The 25,682-nt window shown below is 31.7% G+C and overlaps 1 protein-coding gene across 1 annotated transcript in view; it reads left to right on the forward strand.

Moving 5' to 3' along the window:
* The window catches only part of LOC145287848 (myosin-VIIa-like), a 534,923-nt gene that overhangs the window by 426,646 nt on the left and 82,595 nt on the right, over nt 1–25,682 (forward strand). The window contains exons 8-17 of the mRNA XM_080135723.1: nt 526–647; nt 2,854–2,996; nt 4,243–4,356; nt 5,064–5,217; nt 5,862–5,938; nt 10,634–10,893; nt 12,684–12,762; nt 16,343–16,474; nt 17,394–17,529; nt 21,224–21,330. Of these exons, the coding sequence (XP_079991849.1) occupies nt 526–647; nt 2,854–2,996; nt 4,243–4,356; nt 5,064–5,217; nt 5,862–5,938; nt 10,634–10,893; nt 12,684–12,762; nt 16,343–16,474; nt 17,394–17,529; nt 21,224–21,330 (1,324 nt within the window). The remainder of the gene's footprint in view (nt 1–525; nt 648–2,853; nt 2,997–4,242; nt 4,357–5,063; nt 5,218–5,861; nt 5,939–10,633; nt 10,894–12,683; nt 12,763–16,342; nt 16,475–17,393; nt 17,530–21,223; nt 21,331–25,682) is intronic.

A 25,682-nucleotide genomic window follows, 5' to 3' on the forward strand; every position in this document is an offset into this window, starting at 1 on the left:
ATTCTGCGGAGTTTCAAAGAATGCTATTCTTACTATTCTTCTCATCAGAGGATAGAAAGAAATCAGCAAGACGAACTACATTATTACGTTAGTTACAGTACTTGGGTTAGTATATTTTATTTTTATCAAAGTGGTCTGTATTCCCACTGGATTTCCATAAAAAGAAAACGCAATGTTTTGCATGAATCTTTTTTTAATTAAAAATGATAGAAATACATAAAAGAGAAATGATGAGTGTGTCTTGCGACTAAAGATTTACTAAAAATTCTTTTAATAAATTTTAATCCAAATTAATACTAAGCACATCATTCAGCTCCACCCACATAATTGAATGATAAAAACAAGAATAAAAAAAAATTAAATTGGCATTATAGGTGCACGAAGACAGTTTTTTTTTATTCAATCTTAGTATTATTTGTGTTAACATTTTCCACCTTAAATCATTTAAGATTCAATGCATATCATAAATGACTAAAAACATTTATTACAAAAACTTACCTAAATACTTTTTTTTTCTTTCCATAGTGGAGAATCTGGTGCTGGCAAAACAGAAAGTACAAAATTGATACTTCAGTTTTTAGCGGCCGTCAGTGGGCAACACTCATGGATTGAACAACAAATCTTAGAGGCCAATCCCATAATGGAAGGTAAAACACACACATGCAAAACACTATTTGTTCCCTCTGAGCAGAGCTTTTTTTTTTCTTTGTAAATATCCAATATCCAAATAGGTCTTTTGTTTCTAAAAAGAAGTTCCTTCTCCTTAATCCAAGTGTAAGAGCAGCACAGATTAGATATCCACCTATATAGAGTTGCTTAACTATCTAGATTTGTCCATTTTGTTTTTCTCTCCACCTCATTCATTGTCTTCCTTTCTTTCCCTCTCACAGATGCTACCAAATCAGGCTGTCTGATGATACTGGCTTCTTAACTTCAAATGCACCAACATTGATGTTATTTTTTTTTTCCTTTTCCCTTTGCAAAACTCAATCATGTTCACCCAAATCAAAAACAAAATCAATTTTTTCTTTTTCTACAAGGCAATCAAACTAAAAAACATGAAGAAATATCTGAAGATATAAAGAACTTGAAGCATAAAAACTTTCTCCAAAATTACTGGAAAAGTGGAGGACATGTTTCTTGTGTAAAACATCATCAGTCAGAATTTAAATATTTCAAGAAGTTTTTCACCTCAGTGTCAAGTTGTCATCGCCACAGGACCCAACAAAAGCTGTACCATAGTTGCTATCCTCTCATGAGAAGAAATGCATGAATTAGCTGTTATGAAGCAACCAACAGTGATGATCATTGGTAGAATATCGTAATTATTCAATGTAGGTTATGGTTATCAATTCATCCAATCAGTATAGATAATGAAATACAAGATGACATAGACATGATTCACATGTGGGAGTCCAGATAAGCCACTAAGACAATCATAAAGAAACATTTAACATATGTATTGCAATCTACCAATAAAGAGGTGTTATTTTAAATGGAATGTCAAAAGTATTTTTTCGTTTCTGAATTTTTGTGATGAGGATTGGTTATTCATATTATTTGGATTCATCAGAGTGTGATTTTCACAACGTTTCGGTTGATGTAACATCCGACCTTCTTTAGATGTATCTTGTTGAACTCTGAAATGGTTCTGACAAACTTGGGAATTTGGACAAAATTTCGAGCGAAACCTTTTATTTACTTCATGGGGGTAGTGTGCTCTTGTTCATTCAGCCATGACTGGATAGATATCCTAAGTAATTTACAATTATATTTTTTTGGCCACCCACACTTACAACCTCTATCCAGTCATGGCTGATGGAACAAGAGTACGCTACCCTCGTGAAGTAAATAAAGGGTTTTGCTCGAAATTTTGTCCAAATTCCCGAGTTCGTCAGAAACATTCCAGAGTTCGACAAGATACACCTGGAGAAGGTTGGAGGTTACATCAACTGAAACGTTGTGAAAACTCAAGATGAGAATAGTAATCCAATGGATCCAAATAATACGAAAACTGTTAAAGTTGTTCATAGAATTAATTAAATGAAAAAAACAAAGCAAGATTGGTGTATATGATGTACCAAAACTCAAATGCTTTAATTCAAATAAAATTTATTGACAAAAAAAAAATAGCAAAGTGCAGCAAGCCATGTAAAAGGACAGAAGATGTGTACATTTCTATTCCATCTGAATGTGTTCAATGTGATTTTAAACCTGGATATGATAGAATGGGTTGATCAAAACTCACCCAAACATCTGCAAATGTGCATGATGCAACACTGCCTTGTCTGCCCAACCGGTGCAGCTTGACAAATCTTGCAGAGTACAAAAATAATGCAACGGACTGCATAAAAATGGGAACTGTTACAGGAGATGCCTTAATCTTTAAAAAACAAAGGTTAAAAGTAGGGGAAACAGTCATCAGTTTTTGGAAATAAACTACTGGAATAGGAAGCTATATTAAAAGGAGGTATCAAAACAGCAAATTGATGCAGACCACTAGACCACCAAGTCAAGCTGGAACAAAAGAAGCAGGGAATATATCAGCAGTAAGGACAGTGAAAAGATGTATACATTTATATACTGTCTGAATGTTTTGTCCAAGATGGCTTTAATCTTGGATATTATAGACATCATCATAGTCTGTTACACAATGCATAAACATGAACAGACAATGCTGAAGGTGGAAAATGAAAATGACATCCAAGATGTAGTCGTCCGAGTATACACTTTTGTTTATTGCTTAGAATATTTTATCTCCAAAATACAAATTGAATTCACATATACTTTCCTTTTAACCATATATCTCCCTCTTTTCTCTTTTTCTATATGCATATTTATTTTTCATTTCAGCCTTTGGAAATGCCAAAACTATACGAAACGATAATTCTAGTCGTTTTGGAAAATATATTGATATACACTTTAATTCCAATGGCTCAATTGAAGGTGCTCGTATTGACCAGTATTTGTTAGAAAAGTCCAGAATTGTGAATCAGGTAAGATATAAATCTTACTTTTCAAAAGTTCCACGAGTCAGCCATGGACTGTGTTCTATACAAAAGGATTAATTAGTGTGTGAACTCAATAATTTACATAAATATTATAATTATTAAATTACTAAACATTTTGTCTGTAAAAAAACGAACAGTTATATCCTGTTGGCTTAGAATGAATGCTTTATGTCAAATTGATGGTTGAATATGGTTAAATTTTTGTGCTCATTTTTGCATTAAATACTAATCCATATTAATCTTTAACTGTGCATTAGTTTGCTGCACCAGATCCATACAAAATTTCAGCTAGATCAGTCTAGTGGTTTCTGAGAAAACTTCTAGAATAAATGTGTTATTGTGACTAATGCTTATTAATCCCTAATTGTGTCTTGTTTGGGATGAAAATTGAATAAAAAAATTGAAAAAAAAAATACATTGTGAATAGGTATGAAGAGGAATAAGTGAAATAAACAAAGGAAAAACTACATAGAATAACGAATAAAACAACAACAACAAAAAAAAAACAATTAAAACATGTTTCATGCTGGTTTCTTTTGTGATATTATGTTTCATTTATGAAATTGTCAAGAAAACATTTTTTTTTGACACAGTAGGTAGACATAAAGTTAAGAGAAAGGTAGGAGAAAAGAAATACCCAAAGATGGAATTACTACCCTTATTTTATGTATAGATACTTAACTCTGCCTATTTTTTTTTTTGTCAAACAGAGTACACATTACTAAGGCAGTAGTTTTTTTTGAATGTCAAATCGTCAAAACACCAAAAATTAAAGTTTTTACGGTTACCATACCCAAATTTGAATCTCATGCGAGTCTAAACAATTTTTTGTAACTAGATAGCTGGTTTATAAATTTAAAGAAATTAACTTCACATAAAACATAAAAGAAAAACATTAGTTTTTTTTCTAAGTAAATGATTTTTTTTTTTTTTTCTGAAAAAAAAAATTAACAAAGGGTATACGGCATTAGTTAAAAGCAAATTATTTTTACTCAAAAACAATATTTATAAAGCAGTAGAAGATAGGTCAATAGGGGAATTGACAATTTAAAATAAATTGCTTTTTGTTTACAATTTTAACCTGAAGTTTGTCTCTTATATAACTTAAAAGCTTGACTTCTGAGATTAAAGAATTTCCTGTATTGAATTTAGTACATTTCGTAAGTCACTAATTTCAAACCGTATTTATGTGTTTTGTTTGTTTAATCCCTTTTAATACTTTTTTTTTCAGGCTCATGATGAGCGGAATTACCACATATTTTATTGCATGTTGGCCGGCATGAGTGCAAAGGACAAAGCATTGTTGGAGCTGAACGATATTCAGCATTATCATTATTTGACACAAGTGAGTGAAATATTTAAAATAATTATTAAGTATTAATCTCAGACATCATTCAGTCTTGTAAGATGGATCTAAGTGCTTATTCTAACACAGGAAGCTGGAGTGACCTCTCTAGAATGCAAAGTCTGGGTAAGTAAGTATGGAAAGCAAACTGTTACCCATGCAGCGGACTCATTGGATTGGCAAAGTGCCAATAGACATGGTTCCAGTATTGTTACATGAAATTGGTTCTTATCAGATCAACCAAGTTTTATGTCTAGTGCCCTAGACCTGATATTCAGTAATGCTTAATGAGCTGGATAGATATTAAGTTGAATGATGATGAATATTATGAGAAGATTGAAAATGACAAACGAAATAAAAAATAAAAATGAGGATAGTTTATAACAAGTAATTTTTTACATGATTAACTTTCAAACATAACCAAATATTCAAGACTTGTTTTTCATTTATTAACCTCTTTACACTTGTGAATATCTGCAATGAACCATTTTTAAAACTATAAGAATTTCAGCCTCCCAAATTTCTTCTTTATAAAAGGTAAACAGTCAAATTCCCTGAATTAAAAAAAATCTTTATTTTTTTATGAAAATCTGTTTCATTTTCTATTTTGTATGGTTTTAAACACATTTTTATTTTTGTCCTTTTGTTGTCAGTTCATTAATTAATTTCTTATTTGTTGCCTCCTCCTCTTCCTCCTCCCTTTCTAGGGTGGCTCAGTAAAATGTGAAGGCCGAGATGATGCCAAAGAATTTGCCAATATTCGTTCTGCCATGAAGGTTCTGATGTTTCAAGAAAGTGAAATGATGGAGATCATGAAGATTTTAGCTGCTCTCTTACACCTTGGCAACATTACATACAATGGTAAGTCGATAAATAAACAACCAATACAAATTTGGTTCTTTTTCTTTTATTGCAAATCATTCTTTTTCAAGTTATTTAATGTCAAATAGTTATTTTAGTGAATTATTTTACATTTCAAGTTGCTATAAATATATAGATTCATCCTTTTTATTGAAACACAGAAACTTCTTGACTCCACATAGAATTTCTATTCTGGATGACACTATCAAAACATCTGAAGAATCATTGACATTCAGTATTTTTAACACCATTGGTTGAGTTTTTCAGTGTTTCCATGAAACTGAGGGTACTGATGAAAAATCAAACTAATGTACATGTATATATGCATGTGTGTGAGTTTATATATATTTATTAAAGAATGCCAGACACACATAGACACACAAATACCCATCCATATGTTTTATATATAAATACATATTCAAATTTAGAATGGTAAGATTGCTTATTAACTTTCAAACAGTTACTAATGATTTAAATTGTCAAAAATGAATATATGGGAATATAGATATACATTAAAAATTGTATTTTTTATTAACTTAAGCAATATTGTGATCCAAATCCATTATTTTATTTGCTCAAATATGACAAAATTTTTATCTTAATTCATCTTTACAATGTTTTTCTTTGTTTCTGCTTCTTTCCAGCCATTCAAGTGGATAATATTGATGCCAGTGAAATCTTAGACATTGCATACGTCCAAAAAGCTGCACAACTTTTGGGGGTAAGTTTTTTTATACAAATTACTTTGTTCTTCAAGACAAAAATGATTACATTTTTTTAATGCAATGGGTGTTTGCTGAGAAAAATCACCTTTAATCAAAGTGTCTTTTGGGAGTTTGTCTGTTTATATACAAATAGAAACAAAATTATAGTCTGAAATTCAGTATTATAACTCCTTTCTTCTACTAGAGTTTTAGAAAAAGCAAAATAGTCTCCCAGAGGACATCCGAAAAGATATACTATCTCCAACCAAATAAATATCTGTCGATCTTACAACAACAACTTTCAAGGTGACCTACAATGCTTGGAAGTTTGATAGCCCAAAATCCCCATAATTGGTTGCTATCAAAATGCATAGATAAAATTGTTTGTAGTATTTAATTAAATATTTATGGAGGTATATTTTTTTTAGTGTGTTAAAATATATATGGAGGATTACTTTTAGCGTGTTAAAATATATACAGAGGTATACTTTTAGCATGTTAAAATATATACGGAGGTATATTTTTTTAAAACATCATCGCCTGCTGACTAATAAGTGCTTTATGCCAAATTGGTGGTTGAAAATGGTTTAATTTGTGCTCATTTTTATATCTAATACAAATCCCTATTAATCTATATCCATGCATTAAATGGATGCCATATTATTTAGTTGTTTGGTCCTTATCATAGCAAAAGTCCATACAAGATTTCAGTCAGATTGGACCAGTAATTCCAGAGAACTTTTAAAGTAAATGTTTTGTTGTGGTGACAGATCCCTATTTATCCCCAATCAAACATGTATTAAACGGAAACCATAATACCTAGTTTTCTGCACCTTAACAAAAGTCCATACAAAATTTCAGCCAGATTGATCCCGTAGTTTCCAATAAAAAGTGAAACAGACAGACTAAGAGAAATATAATATAGATGTCCCCAAAAATGTATATGCACTTTACAGAACAACAAATGCAGAAGTGATTAGCATTAAGACAATTATTAAAATTAGTATGCATATGGTAAAAAAATGCATTGTTTATCAACAAAATTAATGATTCAAGATTAATAAATGAAATTTTATGGTCAAACTGGCAACCATCAATTTCCAAACGCAACCGATTCAACAATTCAGTAAGATGATCAAGATTAAATTATTTGGAATGATAACACATTTGAATTATTTGGACTACCGTTTTTATTTTGAGTGTTATTTTTACATTTCATATGGTGTCATCTTCGACCTTCATGTGTATCTTGTTGAACTTGGGAATTCTTTCTGTCAAACTCGGTAATTTGTACAAAAATACAAACAGAAAGAACTAGAAGACCTAAGATAGAAATTTAAACGAATATGGAAACCATTAATTATAAATAATAGATAAGTAGTAAGATTGTATATCTTCAAAACAAAAATATCTTTAAAGCTCCCAAAATTCATGCTAGAACTGTCTGCAAGGATTGCATAATGGATACAGTACTTGGTAAAATTCAGTTCTAAGTGACCCCTTTCTGGAGGTTGAAGGTTCAATCCTTAGTGAGGGCAATACTAAGAATATGATTGTGAATTATATAAAACTTTTACATCATTAGTCCGACAGAGAGATTCCAGAGTTCAATAAGATACACCTAAAGAAGGTCAGAGGTTACAATTGTTGGAAATGTGAAAATAACACTTCAGATGAGAACAGTAGTCCAAAGAATTCAAATGATCATTTAAAACAATTCAGAAACATTGTCTTGTAATTTCTTCTTTTAACTCATGAATTATTGCTGGTTTAGATTGATAAACCTTATCACTGAGATATTCTCATAAAAGAAATCCAATGGAGTCAGATTGGATCAACACTACTCCTGAAACCATTCCATCTTTTCAGAAAAGTTGCCTCAGGATAGACTCTCACATAATGATTGCAATGGGAGAGGTGCTCCATCTTGATAAAAGTAAATTCTATTATCAGCAAATAATTTTTTGCCATATGGTTCCAAGAAATCGTGAGGCATGTTATAATAGTATATAGTATTCCCAGTGACAGATTGGTCAAAAAGGAATGGTCCGAGGATATTCAATATTGATATCCTGATATCCACATCACACTTGTCGTATAGGTTCATATCACACATCACATTGGTAACTTCATATGTAGGCTGTTCATGTGTTAATTGAACCATTTAGCTCATAAAGTATTTCTGTATGACTCAAACATTTTTTTAACCAGCATCGGGAGGAACAACATGTAGGTTGCCAACATCGTTAAGTAAAAGTTGTATTATGGAAAGCACTGGATTCGAACTTGACACACCCAGGTTGTGTTATCCAGTTAATCACTATCATCTCTCCAAAAGCCATCGAAGCAAGTCTCATCACTCTAAAATATCTTCCTGCATTTGCTTACAAACTCTTTGCAATATGCATTTAAGCATTTAAAATTGTGAATTAATGTTTAGATGTAACATTTCCAACAAAATTACCTTTAAATTCCATGAGCGATGTTTCTGACAAAGAGGAAAGAATTGCTGTTTTCTGGGTCAGAATGTATTCTATCTAATGGCAAATTTTTTACCTTGAAGTAGTATTAAGTGGCTTTGTATCTTGTCTGGAGCGATTTTCATTAAAAAAAAGTATAAACTGGACTTCTTTTCTTTTTTTTTACTTCCAAACAAGATATATTACCACTTGGTTGTGAGAGTCTACTAGTGCAGATTGTTTTTATCAGGGGACTGTAGGGAGTTGAGCAACGAGATATCTGTTCATTTAAACTTCTGCAGATTAGTACAGTCAAGGAAGCTGGAAACAGTAGGGAATTCCAAAGTTTAGCAGTTATCAACAGTGAAGGGAGCTCAACAGTGAAGGGAAAGGGTTTTGCTGCTTGTCTGATTAGTCTGGGGCATGTATGTTGAGGGGGCACAAGTGCTATGAGTTCATCAGCATATTCTATTAAAGTACTTGAAAAACAAGCACCCAGCACAGGGTGCAACATTGTGGTTGGAGCTTGGCCAATAGTGCAGGATCTATTAGATTTGAGACGTTTTTTTGGGGAGGGGGAACCCTGTCTAAGAGTGAGAGATTACTGGTAGATGAACCAGTCCAGATGTGACAATAAAACTCTGTGTGATTGTGCAATTGTGATTTTCTAAAGAATACATGATACTTTCTAATGCAAGTCATATTCTAGCACAGTAGAGGGATCCTACCTTCTTTGCAGCAGCCTTGGCAATATCCTCAGTGTATTTGTTCCAGTTCATGCTGCCTGTAAATGTTTAAACAAGGGGTTTAAGGATTCTCATTTCATAGGCTGTTTGCTATTGAGATTTCTGTGGTGATTACAGGAGGATTTTCAACAATTTTTCCTCCTTTGTGGGCCTAATTGATGACCATGTTCTTCCTGAATAATTCTTGTATTTATTTGATTTTAAATTTATCTTTAATGCAAGGCAATAGTCGCTTCTAAATTGTTGGATTTCTTTTATTTATTTATTTATTATTTTTTTTTTTTTGTGCTTACAGCCAAACTCCAACTGCTGTTGCATTGTCGTAACATTGCCTCCTTGCACTTGTTTTAAAATTACTGCCACAGAATATGCTCCGATGAGTAAATTACGTTTCTTTACTTTAGAGATCAACAGATGACGGGAGATTTTCTACTCTAAAATATTCTTTCCTTGTGATTGGAATTCCTTCTCTATTCCTTGTTTCCATGACCGTACCAACATGCTGAAAGTTAAATGTAACCTGAAGACACTTCTTGCTGCCCAACTCTCCATCCAGGTTAACTCTCTATAAATCTGGCCCCTATCATTGTATACCCTTATGCTTCGGCAGTAATATTCCTTGTTTGGAGGAAACAAAATTTTTTAAAAAATAATGATGAAAAAAATAATTTAATTTCTGCAATTATTGATCTGAACAGAGATGTAAAATTCTGTTTTAATAAAAGTGAAAATTTTTAAAGAGTATACACTTTGTATATAGTCATAACATTTTTTAGAAGCAACGGTTAGAGATACACTTTGTATATAGTCATAACATTTTTTAGAAGCAACGGTTAGAGATACACTTTGTATATAGTCATAACATTTTTTAGAAGCAACGGTTAAAGATACATTTTGTATATAGTCATAACATTTTTTAGAAGCAACGGTTAGAGATACGTTTTTAAAGAGTATACACCTTGTATATAGTCAACTCCATTTCATATTAATATTTAAACTACTTGGTACCGTCCTTCCTTCAGACCTTACAACGGAGTATCTCAATTTTACTTAGAAAAATAAAGGGTTCTGTATGAAAATGTATTAAAACTTAACTAATTCATTTCACACATGAGGCAGGTGTACCTCTTGATTTTTAACATTTGAAAATATCACCATTGAAGATCGCATTAAATTTATTTTTCTAGTGGCACCATGCCACAAAAAAAAGGTTTCATATCGCCAAAAATTAGATTAATTTTTTTTTTTTTAATCTGTTTTGTATTGTCTTAAACTTATAAATTTCACTTTAAATCTAAACAATGCTTGCATCAAAGAAAAAAAAAAGCTTTGCTAATTTATATTAAGTAAAGCTAATAAGAGATCAAACATTTTCTGCCAAAAATAAAAGCTTGTTTTCATTTTAAAAAATTTTTTCCCTTTAAAAGACCAAAATATGAAATGAAATTCCTTCACATTCCATCACCATCAACGTTTCTAATTATATATTTTAAAAAAATTTCTGTAGGTCAAACCCCAAAATTTAATTGATGCTTTGACAACTCGTACCATCTTTACACGTGGAGACAGTGTCACATCTACAATGGGAACTTCTGCCTCCATCGATGTCAGGGATGCTTTTGTCAAGGGCATCTATGGACGTATGTTTATCTGGATTGTCGACAAAATCAACAAAGCTATCTACACACCCAAAATCTCCCCAGAACATTACAGAACAAGCATTGGAGTTTTGGATATTTTTGGTTTTGAAAACTTTGATCATAACAGGTAAGTGAAAGATTCTTTATAGTTTTTACCATTTGACACAAAATGTCAGGCCTTTTGGCAAGGAACAAAGTGTAGTATCTGTTCTGATACACTTCATCATTGCAGTCATTAGTCAGTAAAGAAGAAATCTATCAATTTTTATTTTTGTCCCAATCTAAAGTGTTCTTTTTTGGGGAGCTGGATTTTCCCTACATTAAAAACAAAGCTTGTGTCTAACTTTATCTCCGTGAAGAGGCAGGTAAATAGGAACACAAAATCCCAGAAGAGTCCAAAGTTTCTAACAAAGATTGATTCCAAAATCAGATTATGCTAATGATGAGATCCTAACTTGTCTAGTGTGATCTTTTGTACAATCTTTAAAAAAAGAAATTTAATGTATTCATCCATTTCTTGTTTGGATGATTATTCAGTGTCATCTTGCTCATAAAGAAAACATCAAAACGGCACAAAAAGGCACTACACCAAAAATTACGAAAATTTATTCAATATCTTTGTAAACAACAAAAAACAAATTTCAGCGGAGAATTCTCTCCTAAGCCATTTTTTACTTTCATTTAGGTCAATGCCAAAAGGTGTAACTCCAACTTTAGAGCCAATAAAACCCTCTCCAGTCCCCCCCCCCCATTTTAAGAATGGCTTCAAACAGGGATGACTTAATGTAATTTTTTAAAAACAAAAGTACTGGATGAACTTAGAGCTTTTCTTAATAAACTGAAAAAGTGGCTAATGAACAAATATATAGCAGATAAATGTTACCAAAGGCAAGATACATTACTTTTCTACCTACCTGAATATGTGCTTTGTGTTTTAACTTATTTTCAAGTGTTTATTTAATTTTAAATAAGGCTAGAGCCGAGTTAAGTTAAAACAATAACAACATGGCAGACATGAGACAATCATTTTTGGAGTTTTGATAATCGCTCAAGACTCGAAAATAAAATACTTAAAGAAATCTACCCAATGTATAGGTAAATTCATAAAGGTTTTGTGCAATTATATATTTTTTACTATTCGAGTAAAACTGGATAATCACCATTGTTTGTTCAATCATTTCATTATATGGAGTTAAAAATTTAAAGTTAGATGTTAAAATAATTTTGTTAAGAGTTTTCCTTTTCTTAGACTAGTTGCTCTACTAAGGCTTGAGTGTCTAGTCTACCCTAACCCATAACTGAAGGAATGACAAATGGATTTCTACTTTTCCCAAATGTATTGGTGAAAGGAATGCAATAACTTTGGTGAAACTCTAACATAATGTGCTGAGATCAGTCTCCACTGCTGGTTTTAACTGACCATTCACCTAAACCAGCTGGGCACATCTGCATAGGTCAGAAATGATGGTAAGAGAAACAGTCTGATTATAGCAAAGGATCTCTCTTGTGATACTGTGGAGAAACATACTAAATTTTTGTCAGGTCTATATGGTAAAATATGAAAAAAAAAAAAAATTAATTTCAACTTTAAAAATTACTTTAGCAAGGAGAAAAGTGTAGTATCTGTTCTGATACAACACTTCACCTTTTTTGTCCTCATTCAATGAAGAAGATATCATTTTAGACTGAGGAAATTTTTATTTTGTACCAATCCAAAGTGTTCCTTTTGAGGAGCTGCATTTTCACTCCCATTATAAACTGACCTTGTGGGTGGAAGGCAATTAATAGATAATAGACTTTCCTTCAGAAAGAGAAAAATATTTTAACAAATTTGTAATCTTTTTTTTAATTTGAATATGTTAACTCTTATTTGTAACAAAATTAACCAATTTTGAATTTTCACATTCTAAATTTCAGTTTTGAACAACTGTGCATCAATTACGCAAATGAAAATCTTCAGCAATTCTTTGTGCAACACATCTTCAAATTAGAACAGGCAAGTTGAACAACAAAGAAGCCTTTCTTTGTCATTTTTTTTTAATAATCTTATAAAATGTTGAAATAATACTTCATTCTATAATAAAGAGAAATGTGCATTTATTTGTAAATAGATATCAGGTTGACAAAGTTCTTGCCATTTTTTACTTTTAAATTCAGATCAACATATCTCAGCTCAAACAAAACATTATTGATTGAAATAAGCACCATCAGAATCAACACACTTTTGCCAATACAAAACAAGTATATTTATGGCAGTAATGTAAAAATCTCATGTTCTGGTGGCGATGAAGTCGCTGAAGGCATTTTTGATATCACTTGATTTTTTTAAACTTTTTTCAGGCAAAAAGTTATCAAGATGCTTGAAAAGGTAGTAGTTGGTAGGTTAGAGGTCTGGAGAGTATAGCAGATGAGGCAGTTTCATAGCCCAATTCATTCAACTTCTGCAGAGTCAGTTTAGCAACGTGCGATCAGGCAATGTTGTAGAGGAGAATTGGCCTTTTTCTGTTGTTGCTGGGCATTGTTGTCAAAATTTCTGATGCATCTCATTCATTTGTTGACAGTAATTTGCCACCGTAGTGGTTTCACTTGCATTCAAAATAACTGTAATGGCTGCAGCATGACCTTCTTTTAGTGCAACTCTGGCTTCGGTAAGTGTCATGGAAACTCATCGGCATCTAACTACTAAACTGAGTGTCGCCGGTTGTCATAAAGAACCCATTTTTCATTGCAAGTCACGATCCAGTTGAGAAACGAGTTGTTCTTGTTGCGTAAAAGATGGGAAGATGACACTTCATAACAGCATTTCTTTCAGTTGTCATTCAATTCATGAGGTATCCATTTCTGAAGTTTTGTTATCTTTCCAATCTCTCAAGTGGTTGGAAATCATCATACACATTACTTCTAATTCAGAAGTTCACAAACAGTTGTACATAGATTTACTTCAACTAAGGCTCTTAATCGTTGTCAACATCCGATGGCCAACCACTATGCTTATCATCTTCAAGACTCGTTACCACCACAAAATTTCTTGAACCACCATTGTACTGTGCGTTCAATGGTGGTTCCCTGGACCAAACACTTTGTTGATATCACAAGCTGTTACAGCAGCTTTTCAGCCTAGCTTGAATTGAAGTAAAAAATTGTGCAAATTTGCTTTTTTTCCATCTTATATTCAGCGTTCTGAAAAGAAGACATAATTGTTTTAAGATGATTGTAATTTTAATGATTAGACAGAGCAAAAGGCTTTCTTTAAAATCTATATATCTATAAAAGTGAAAGTGTCTGTCTGTTAGTGTACATTTCCCTATGTAATAACTCTGTCAATTTTCAGTCTACAGGCTCGAAATTTGATATACAGGGTATGGAGATTTGGGAAAATCTTCGTAATCCGTTTTCGGCCAGAAATTTGGCTGTTAAGGGGTTAAAGTTCAATGATTTGACCTTTGAGAACTCTACCAAACTCCTCCGCAAATCTTGGGTATAAATAATTGAAATTTTAGATATAGGTTCGTTGGACATGGATCTAACTTAATAACTTGATTTAGGCTCAAAACAACAAATGTTAAGGCGTCATAATAGGGGTCAAAGTTTTTAAAAAAAATTGACCTCTGCGGTCTCTATCAAATTATTTGAAATTTTACATAAAGGGTATTCAGAGATAGAGCAAGCTTTTTAATCGGTTTGGGTCGAAAATTTGAGTTACCAATATATAAATGTATGTATGTATGTTTGCATGTCTGCCTAAAACTTTCGACAGAGGCGACGGATTTTCACAAGATCAGTATCATTTTTAAGCTCGACCCTTCAGACGACAAATACCGAAAAATTGGCTAAAAACATTAATTTCTTCACCCTCAGCTGGGCATTTATCTACAGGGAGGGGGTCACTTTTTTCGCCAGTCATCCCCTCTTTTCGATTGTCTAGCCTTAATTTAAACTTACGTCACTTCCGGTTGGCCGGTGGTCGTAACAGCAAAGATGTCACTTATTTTTCCCCGTTCTTTTCCTCCTTCATGGTACAGGTTCGAACCTGCCTTCCTACTACCACTTTTTTTTTTTTTTCTCAACACACACCTCAAACACCCGGAAAATGCCGGGCATCCATGCTAGTGATATATAAAGAGGTGTTATAATGAAAATACATCATTTGAAATCAAAATTAAAAATTCCGCAAGAACTTTCTTCTCAGCCTACTACATATTTGCCCCCTCATACAAAAATCTGTTGAATGAATAAAAGAGAAAATGCAAATCTATTTCTATTTTTTTTATAGCGTTTTTTTTTTTTTTTTTTTTTTTTTTTTAAATACTGATGTATACATTTTTTATTTCATTCTTAAACTTTCTAGGTTGGAATATTTCTTTTTCTTATTCCTTTATGTAGGCAACAATTCTTTCATTCTAATTGAAGCTTGCAAGTAACTCTGGATGGTGTCTCCTCATTCTCTTTTCCTATCAATGCTGGTGTTCCTCTATTCTAACACTGTCTCTTCTTTATATCAATAATCTTATAAAGAATATTATTCAGAAAATTACCATGCTGATATCACTCTCTATTCTCGTGTTGCTTTTCGCCCATCTCCTTCGAATCAGAAGCTGCTCAAGTTCATTTGTGGATTGGGGTACGAGATTGCTCATTTTGTTTAATCTTGTTAAAGCCTTTCAGTTGTAGGTGTGTCCCTTTTCTTCTTGAGATTCTCAAGGATGGCTATGCTCTTGGGGAGAAATCAACTGAAATGTCTTGGTTTTCTTTCTTGAACTTCATCTATAAGATTCATTGCTCTTTCTGTTTTTCGCAAAGCTATTTCTCGCTGTAAATGTTTTCTTACACCTGATGTTGTTCTTGATCTCTACAAATATACTATCAGACTACATAGGAAGTACTGTTTTCATATTTAGACTAGTGAATTTTTGTCCTATTTGAGACTTCTTGATAAGAATTAGAAACATATCTGTAATTTGATTGGCTCCATCCTTCTTCTTTAACTTATGTTTCACAGACATGATGTTTCTAGTCTGCTTAATACCATTATAGCATGTATTCTTCAGATTGTCTGATCCATTCCTTTGTTTCTGCTTGTTTGACTTGTTGATCTAATGGTCTTCATCAATTTGCCGTTTTTATATCTCATTGTAATACAGCTTCCTATTCCAGTAGCTTCTTTTCAAGAATTGTGGAACTCTCTTTCTACTCACTATTTTTTCTGACCATTAAAAGAAAATTAAAACGTGATAAGTTTAAAAAGCGTTAAAAGAAAATTAAAACGTGATAAGTTTAAAAAGCGTTAAAAAAATTAAAACAAAACTATTAGTTTATATCAAAAAGCTCAGCTTGTTTCAGGCACATTAGTAAATTATGTTTTATGGAAAATTTGGTCTCAGTAAAATCAGCTAATATTGTACAATTGCCTGCAAAATGAGATTCCAGTTAAACCTCAGATGTTTTGCTTCTTTTCTATAACAAAAATTATATACCATTTTCAGTTTTTCACCTAGATTTGGATTATAATTTTTACAAATTTTGTTTGTCTCTATTTTTAAAAAAATTTTTAATGTCATTTTTATTTTCTGTTTTAGGAAGAGTATAACAGTGAAGGTATCAACTGGCAACACATTGAATTCGTTGACAACCAAGAAGCTCTCGATTTGATTGCAGTCAAACCGATGAATCTCATTTCGCTCATTGACGAAGAAAGCAAGTTTCCAAAGGTCAGTAAAAGAATTTGAATAAGAGTGTTTTTCATATTAACTTAAATATTTATTTTGAGAATTATTTAATTTTACTTTTTTTTTTTCATCATGTTCACCCCAAACAAGGCATACCACCACTTGGACATAAGAGGCTACTATTTAGGACTATGCCTAGGAAAGATTAACAAGATGTTGGTTTATGTTACATTTAAATTTCTTCCTATCAGTACAGTTAGGGAAGCAGGTAGCAGGAAGAGAATTCCAAAATCTGTTTGAGGGAAAGTACTATTAGAGTAGAAAGCTTTCTGGCATTTAGAGACCTCAATATGTACATCGAGGGGGTACAAGTGCAACTTGAATTATTTATTTTTTTTAGATAAGGGTTGGTCATTTGTATCATTTTGATTATTCAGACTACTGTTTTCACATGAATTTGTGGCACAGTCTTCTGAAGATTAAAAGTTCAATCTTCATAGCAAGCAATATTAAGATTATAATTAGGAATGGCTGATGAAACAAGAACAGTTTAATTCTGTACAAATTTCCAAGTTCGACAGAATGCGCTTGAAGAGGGTTGGAGGTTACATCAGCTGAAACAGAAAGAATAACACCCCAGATGAAAACTTTAGTCCAAATGATATTTAATTACTGCTGTCTGAATAAAAAACTAAAATCCAAATAAAATTTAAAAAGTAACGTTTAATTAAAAAAGTTGTACTTACATTATTTGCTTTCATTGACGTTAAAGATTTTGAAATGGTCATTTTTTTAAATATTTGAAAGTGGTTTTAGACTTCCATATTAAAATATAAATCTGTATTGGAAATAAATTTTCAGTGTTTTTTTTGTTTTGTTTTTCTTTATTATTTTAAGCTATCTTTCTTTTCTGGGGATTTCAGATTTCATCAACTTATTTAATACTTATCTTTCTTTCCAGGGTACAGACCAAACGTTGTTGAGCAAACTACATCAGCAACATGGAGCAAACCCCAACTACCTCCGAGCCAAGTCAGAGATCAGCATTGTATTTGGACTCAACCACTTTGCTGGAGTTGTATTTTACGATGCCAGGGGTAAGTCTTCACTCGTTGATTTTTGTTCATGTTTCTGTGCAGAGGCCAAGAGCTAGCTAAACAATTTTGCTAAATCACAAAGACAATAACACTTGTGATTCATTTTAATGAGAACTTAAAAGTTCAAATTTTCAGATTAAAATAAAACTTTTTGTAATCTAACAGGATGGACGTGTTGATAGCGGAAGATGTTAGCTTTTGATTCTATTTCATCAAAGATCTCACTGCTCGTGTATACTCTGGCAACTATTAGCTAACATTAAATTTACATCAAAGATTCGATACATCATCTGCAAAGCCAAAAATGCCATTGTATTTGGTACTTCATTCTCACTGCAAGATGTGGCACAATACCATAAGGAGGGAAGAATCAAGCCAGTGCTCCTGGTTTATTAAAAATTGCCTTAACATGGGCATTTCCCGGTCAGGATACCACCATACAATTAACAATAAACTAACTCCACCCCAAAGAGAATAGGCAAGGCCTGGATGGGTTGACTCAGGACTAATACCACAGCCTGACAGATAAAAAACCACTGAAATGGCCCAGTTTTTGTCAAACTGATGAGAATGAATCTGCGACTGGTATCTTCCAGTCAAGAGTTTCTGAGCAACTGATCCGTAGTACTGTCATCCATACAATAAAAGAGAAATTTAATGCATCTAATTTGTAACAGAGAAGAGATATTTAATTGAAATCTATAATTCAATCCATATATCTGGACTGGTGCATCTATCACTAGTCTCTCCCTCTAAAGCAAGATAACAAAAAAAGTCTCCAATCTAATAGGCCCTGTACTATCAACCAAGCTCAAATCCCTGTCTCATCACCGCAGTGTTTGCAGCCCTGTGCCTGTTTTACAAGAACTTTAATAGAATGTGTTCTTATAAACTTGTAACACTTGTGCCCGCTTGATGTACCCCTTACTAACCTGACAAGCAGCAAAATCACACTCCTTCATTGTTGCAGTCCATAGATGCCAGAAAACTTTCTACTCTAATGGTCTATTCCATCAGACTGCTAGACTTTGGAATTCCCTATCTGTTTTCTGCTTCCCTGACTGTACTAATATGCAAGTTACAAGTAAATAATGTAACCCAACATCTCACACATATCCTTGCATAGTTCAAAGTTTAAATGTAATAATGTAATAAGTTTAAATGTAATGTGAACAAATATTCGACTGTTCAACTCCCAACAGTCCCCTACAGACATGCTCTCAATTAATTGCTCCTTATCTCCTAGCGACAATATGTTCTGTTTGGGGTAAACAAGAATTAAAAAAAAAAGATTTTATTTGTTATTACATTATTTACACACTATATAAATCATATTTACACACTATATAAATCATATTTACATACTATATAAATTATTGCCTTATTACATTATTTACACACTATATAAATCATATTTACACACTATATAAATCATATTTACACACTATATAAATCATATTTACACACTATATAAATCATATTTACATACTATATAAATTATTGCCTTATTACATTATTTACACACTATATAAATCATATTTACACACTATATAAATCATTGCCTTATTACATTATTTACACACTATATAAATCTATGTAAACAACGACTCTAAATGTTTGTACATGATTGTTTTTAGATGAATAATAAGTGTTGAGGAATACAAATAATTTTACTTGATTTAAAATTAATTGTCCCCAATTAGAATATAAAAAGTTAATATCTATTTTAGTTATCTGACAAATATTTTATGCTAAGAAGACGGTAGGTTATAAATCAAACAAAACATATTACAAATTTGTATCATGCACATTAAATACCTATACATCTTATATTAACATATTAGATTGCATTATATCAAGCTTGCAGATATTCACATCAAGATTTGTGTAAATAACGTTATTAAAACTAGATATAACTATGTCATTTCTTTGGATGCAGTTTAATCTCATTTTTTTGTTTCCACATTTATATACAGAAGAAAATAAAAAAAGCTTATATACAGAAGAAAGAATAAATTTTATTTGTAAGGGAGATTACTCTTCACATGAGTTATTGCTCTTATTTTGATTTGATTAATTAAAATATATATATATATATATATATATATATATATATATATATTAAAAAAAGATACATATAGATTGTCTAAACAAATTTTTAATGAACTGTAATGGAGGGAGTACATTATTATATTGCCAAAAATATGGTACAACAATAACAATTAAAAATGTTATTGTTAGCACCAGTTTTGTCATCTCAAAGGCTGTTTGTGTCTGACTTGGAAAATTCATCAAAACAATTTATAAATAAAGCTAATGAACTTGTCGCTTTAATTATAAAGTAGAACTATCACCCACATTTCTATTTCAAAGTAATTTTGCTGTTAAGGAAGTTTAAATGAAAGTAAAGCTCCTTGCATTAAGTGGCTTCATGTCTTGTCTGGAGCGATTTCCATGAAAAAGAATAATAATAAAAAACATAGAATTCCAATGGAATCTCGCAGGTATGATATAAAGTGTAGTGTCAATATGGAGTATGTTACTGTAATATTATATAATATGTATGTTATTGTGATATAATATGTTATTGTGATATTATAATGTTTTATTTTACTTCAGTCAAAGTTCTCAGAAATCAAGGGGTCCACAACCTGGGGCTAACACTTGAAGTCTATATGAGATACATAGATATTCGAATGTTCCATTTAAGTTCTTTATTTCTCAAAGAAGTTGAGAATATAATTTTTCCTCTCCCCAATTAACCATTTTCATATATTGTATTATATCTTTTATTTTGGTCTCTTGGTCTTACTGAATTCCAGGACAAGAATTTATCTAGTCTGGTGAAGTATCCAGTTTCGTGCTGTTACTTGAGGTAACATCACTTGGAGAAGGTGCCCCATTCCTCATAAAAGCTATGGGTTAACCATAGCAAGGAGATCTTATTTGGGCAGCGAATACTATGTGGTTTTGAATATTTGGTCAGGGTTTACTTCTATGGAAAAGTATCCTCATGCCAGATTGTTCTGACAAACCCCTGTACAGAGAGACCTTAGACACTCGAGGACAGTGTCTAGTAGGCATTCAAGTTATTGTGATATTATATAATATGTATGTTATTGTAATATCATATAATATGTATGTTATTGTGATATAATATGTATGTTATTGTAATATCATATAATATGTATGTTATTGTGATATAATATGTATGTTATTGTAATATCATATAATATGTATGTTATTGTAATATCATATAATATGTATGTTATTGCAATATCATATAATATGTATGTGATTGTGATGTGATATATAATATGTATGGTATTGTGATATCATATAATATGTATGGTATTGTGATATCATATAATATGTATGGTATTGTGATATCATATAATATGTATGGTATTGTGATATCATATAATATGTATGGTATTGTGATATCATATAATATGTATGTTATTGTGATATCATATAATATGTATGTTATTGTGATATCATATAATATGTATGTTATTGTGATATCATATAATATGTATGTTATTGTGATATCATATAATATGTATGTTATTGTGATATCATATAATATGTATGTTATTGTGATATCATATAATATGTATGTTATTGTGATATCATATAATATGTATGTTATTGTGCTATTTATCAAATGTTAATTTCCGGTTTCTCTTTTCAGGTTTCTTGGAAAAAAACAGAGACACATTCAGTGTCGATTTGATCCATTTAGTTCAGATGTCGGCGAACAAATATTTAACAAACCTGTTCATGACTGACGTTGGCATGGTAATTGGATATAATGTATGTTTCGTAGACAACCTCCTATAATCAGCACATGCATTCGAACATCGGGCAGTTTTAACTTCACTTTGGCCAATGGATTCTTTTCTCTCTCCACTTGCAACATTTTTTTTTCCATTATTCATTTAAGTCAAATTCTTACCAAAAATGTTTGGAATGCCTTCAGAAAAACATGTTGCATCACCATTGGTAAGGTGAACAGAATCATTTCATTATATTATGGGTTAATTTCAATCAATTTTATCGTCAAAAAAAAAATATACAGCAAGCCATGTAAAACACAGGAGATATTACATGTACTGTCTGAATGTTTGTTCAAGGTGATTTTAAACTTGAATATGTTCAGTATCATCATGACCTCCTGACAAGTTGTTCTGAAATGCAGATAGAGAATGCTGCGTTTATTTGGTTGAGATGAAAGCGATTATGACATATCTGTATCAACCGCAATTCATTAGGGTGAAACGCTCCTCGAAAAGTAGGTTTAATTGGTGATACTGTATGTCAGGGTCTTCTGCTGTTCAAGTGATAAGGATTTAGTCTCTCTCTGAAGCCATTCTTGGTAGGTAAGCGTAGACAATGCTGGCACCATCCATTCAACATGCTTCAGATGTATGATATCCTTTTGAAGATGAGGATTTTTTGTTTGGATGGCATACTCAACAATGGGCCATACAAGAGTTATGTGTGAAGGACGGAAAGAGTCTGCTGTTAGGGTTTGAAAGGATCTCTGGACTTGCGATCTCAATACAATGACATGCTGTAAAGAACAAGATATCTTGACTTGAGATTTGATATATATATACATATATATATATATATATGAAAAGGTCTCTTTTCAAGCTCAACAAACAATGGATATTCTAATCATCTTAACACTCTACTTTTTTACAATAATCTAATTATCAAAGTCCATGTTTCTTATACGTTTGAATATAATTTCAATATATATATATATATATATATATATATATATATATATTAGTGTTGGGACAATTAATCGAGAATCAGAAAAATCGGAACTTTTTAGGGTATATTGGAATCGGAAAAAATTTGTGCCTATTGTCAAAAAACGATTCTTTTAATAATTTTAAATTTGATTTTGTTTAAAACAAAATCTTCCACTGTTGATGTAATAAAATAACAAATATTTATTGGTTTTTATCAATAAAGCTTGAATCTATAGATCACCCCCCCCTCCACAAGTGTGTTTTTACATTTGATAAAATATCTGCACTTTTAATTTGTGTTTTTATCATAATCGTGGAAAAATAACAATTTTATAGTTAAATATTTAGAGATTTATAAAGAAACACAATCGGCAATTGTATCGGAATTGGGAATTTAGTACAGAATAGTAATTGCATCAGAATCAGGGAAAAATATTTGAATCGTCCCATCACTAATATACATATTTGCATATTTTGACAGCAAATCATTATTCAAGCACGTCTGATTAAACACGACAGAGTTATTCTTTTTTCCGAATATTCTGGATATTTTTTCGATTCACCGAGCGGGCTTTTTTATTTCAGTCGGCATGTTTTAACATTTAACACCAGGACAAATATGATAACAATATTTAATAACTAACAAGAAACTCAAACTATGAAATAAGAAAATCGAAATTAAAAATAATTCGCCCCTAACCATCCTGCACCCACCTTTAACCGATAAAAATTAAAAAAAATTAAAAAAAAACTATATAAAAGCACTAAGCTTCAAAGGAAAAGAATAAGAAAACAATAACAACAACCACTCCTGATGATAATCGGATGCATCGATAGAAAGCGCTCGAGTAGAATATAGCTGAACAACAACATTTGGGCGCCATTTTGTACAATGTGCCGACTGAAATAAAAAAGACCTCTCAGCAAATTGAAAAGATATCCAGAAAAATTGGAAAAAAAAGAATAACTCTGTCGTGTTCAATCAGACCTGCTTGAATAATATATATAAGTAATGGGACGATTCCAATATTTTACTTAATTTCGATACAATTACCAATTCTGTTCTAAATTCCTGAGTAAGATGTAAATACTGATTTTGATTCTTTTACAATGTAAAAATATTTAGCTGTAGAGTTTTTTGTTATTTTTTTTTTTGTGAATCACTGTAAAAACCCATGTAATATGTGCATATATTTTCACACGCATAAAATATGTTTTGAGGTGACCTTTATATTTTAATTTATGAATATTCATAATTTTATCATTAGTATCAGCAATGGAAAGTTAAGTTTTAAACAAAAAAAAAACAAAAATAAAACAATCGTTTTTGTCATCGGAAAATGAGCACAATTTTTCCAATTCTGATGCTCTAAAAAGTGTCAATTTTCCGATCCCCACTTTCAATTAATCATCCCAGCACTAATATATTCATCAACCATTACACCAAGTGGTGTGTTGAGCAGCAACAAAGCCCCTCCACCTTGCTTATCCTGAGTCAGCCTAGCCAGTGAACCCCAAGAACGCTGCGTAGCTTTCCTCTCCCTTTCCACCATTCTTCTCCAAGTTTCTCTCGGCCTTCCTCCCTTCCTTTTGCCATCTGGGGGTCCAGTGCAGTGCTGTTCTTGTGATTGAACTGCGAAGTATCAACACTCCTATATTGATCGGAATGCTGGAGAACGATGGAAGCAGATTTCATCAAGCTTCGATCATTCCACACCACCTGCCTTCAACGAATACTGAGAATATTCTGGCCTGAGAAGATCTCCAATAAAGACCTACTTAGGAGATGCCATCAAGAAGATATGGGCCTAATCATCAGAAAACAGAGATGGAGGTGGATTGGGCACATTCTCTGGAAAGACCCACAATCAATCACAAGAACAGCACTAATAGATATATATATATATATGAGAGATTAAATATGAAATAAAATTTCAAACAAAATGAAAAATTGGTTTATAGATAAGCATCATGTGTTTCTAAAATTTTTTTCTCCACATGCTTTTATTTATTTTTTTTATTCTTCCACCCACCTTGCGTTTCACCTTCTCCTTCCTTAACACTCTTCTCACTCGCATCATCATCATCATCATCACCACTTGCCTCCTACAATTTCTTTTTTACTCTTCCACGTTTTCCTCTCCTCACGTACTCAACCCACATGCAGCATCTATTTTATTCCCATCTTTTCACTTAGTTTTATGGATTTTTTCTTCAACGTATAAAATGTTGAGTTCTGTTTAAAAAAGCTCATTTTATCAAAATCATCAACTGAAATATCTTGGTTCAGCTTTAATGTGTACTTATTTCGATTGACTAGCATGTTAGCTTGCTTATATATATATATATATATATATATATATATATATATAAAGTTATAAAAATATATATGACATAAACCTGATAAATTCTCACAAGAATGAAACGTGGAATATTCTGTGTAGCTTAATTGCCATATTTTTATAACTTACTACCTAGCTCTACCTATGTACTGAACACTGTTGAAGTAAATACTGAAAATTTATGCATAAATTATACTTTTGTATATTAATTTATGTGATTAAATGAAGTAGTCATATACAGGGTGACCCAAAAAAACGGGCCCCAACTCTAATTAGGCCCCGTTTCTTAGTGTTTTGTCCGAATGAAGTGAAACTTTGGTCATAACTAGTTTCAAAGCATCACATCAAAACACTAGGGTCTTTGGCCTTTTTTTCTCCGTTCTACAGCATATGTTCTAGATGGCCTCCATTTAGCTTCTTTTTTTTTTTTTTTGGGTCACCCTGTATATATATAATTATATATAATAATAATTATTATAGTAAATAATTATATATATGTTGCCATGAATACAAGCTTAGGAAAGTGAGGCGTTTAAATTATGGCAGGTGTCTGATGGAGGCTAATCACTTGGTTACACAGTGTTTTAATACTTTCTTTATATCATATTTGGTTTAAAATCATGCATTTGAAAGCTTTAGAAAGTGATTTCCAAATCATCATTTAAACTATATGACATGAAATGCAGCATATTGAAGCAGTCAATGTTCTGAGCAAGATGATGATGTTAGACAGATGATTCTAATTTTATATCTTGACAAAAACACACAGATGAGCTCTTAACAAATGTAATCGATAAACTAATCAGAAAAATGTTGGTAAAAAGATATTTCTGATTCTGTAAGCCTGTCCAAGTATGGAGGTACATCATGTTTCTAATTCTTCATATGTTCACTAAAAAGTTCAAATTGGTCAAATTATGAATGCTGATTATATGGAAAGTTTTTCTGTAATTCTGTAGTCTGTAATTCAAATTAAAAAAGATGAATTTAACTAAATCTATATTGTCTTTAATCTAATAAAATAAATAAAATTAACAATATCAGT

This window comes from Euprymna scolopes, chromosome 11 (assembly GCF_053919585.1).
Source record: "Euprymna scolopes isolate OS-2025 chromosome 11, ASM5391958v1, whole genome shotgun sequence".
Classification (NCBI taxonomy): Eukaryota; Metazoa; Mollusca; class Cephalopoda; order Sepiida; family Sepiolidae; genus Euprymna; species Euprymna scolopes.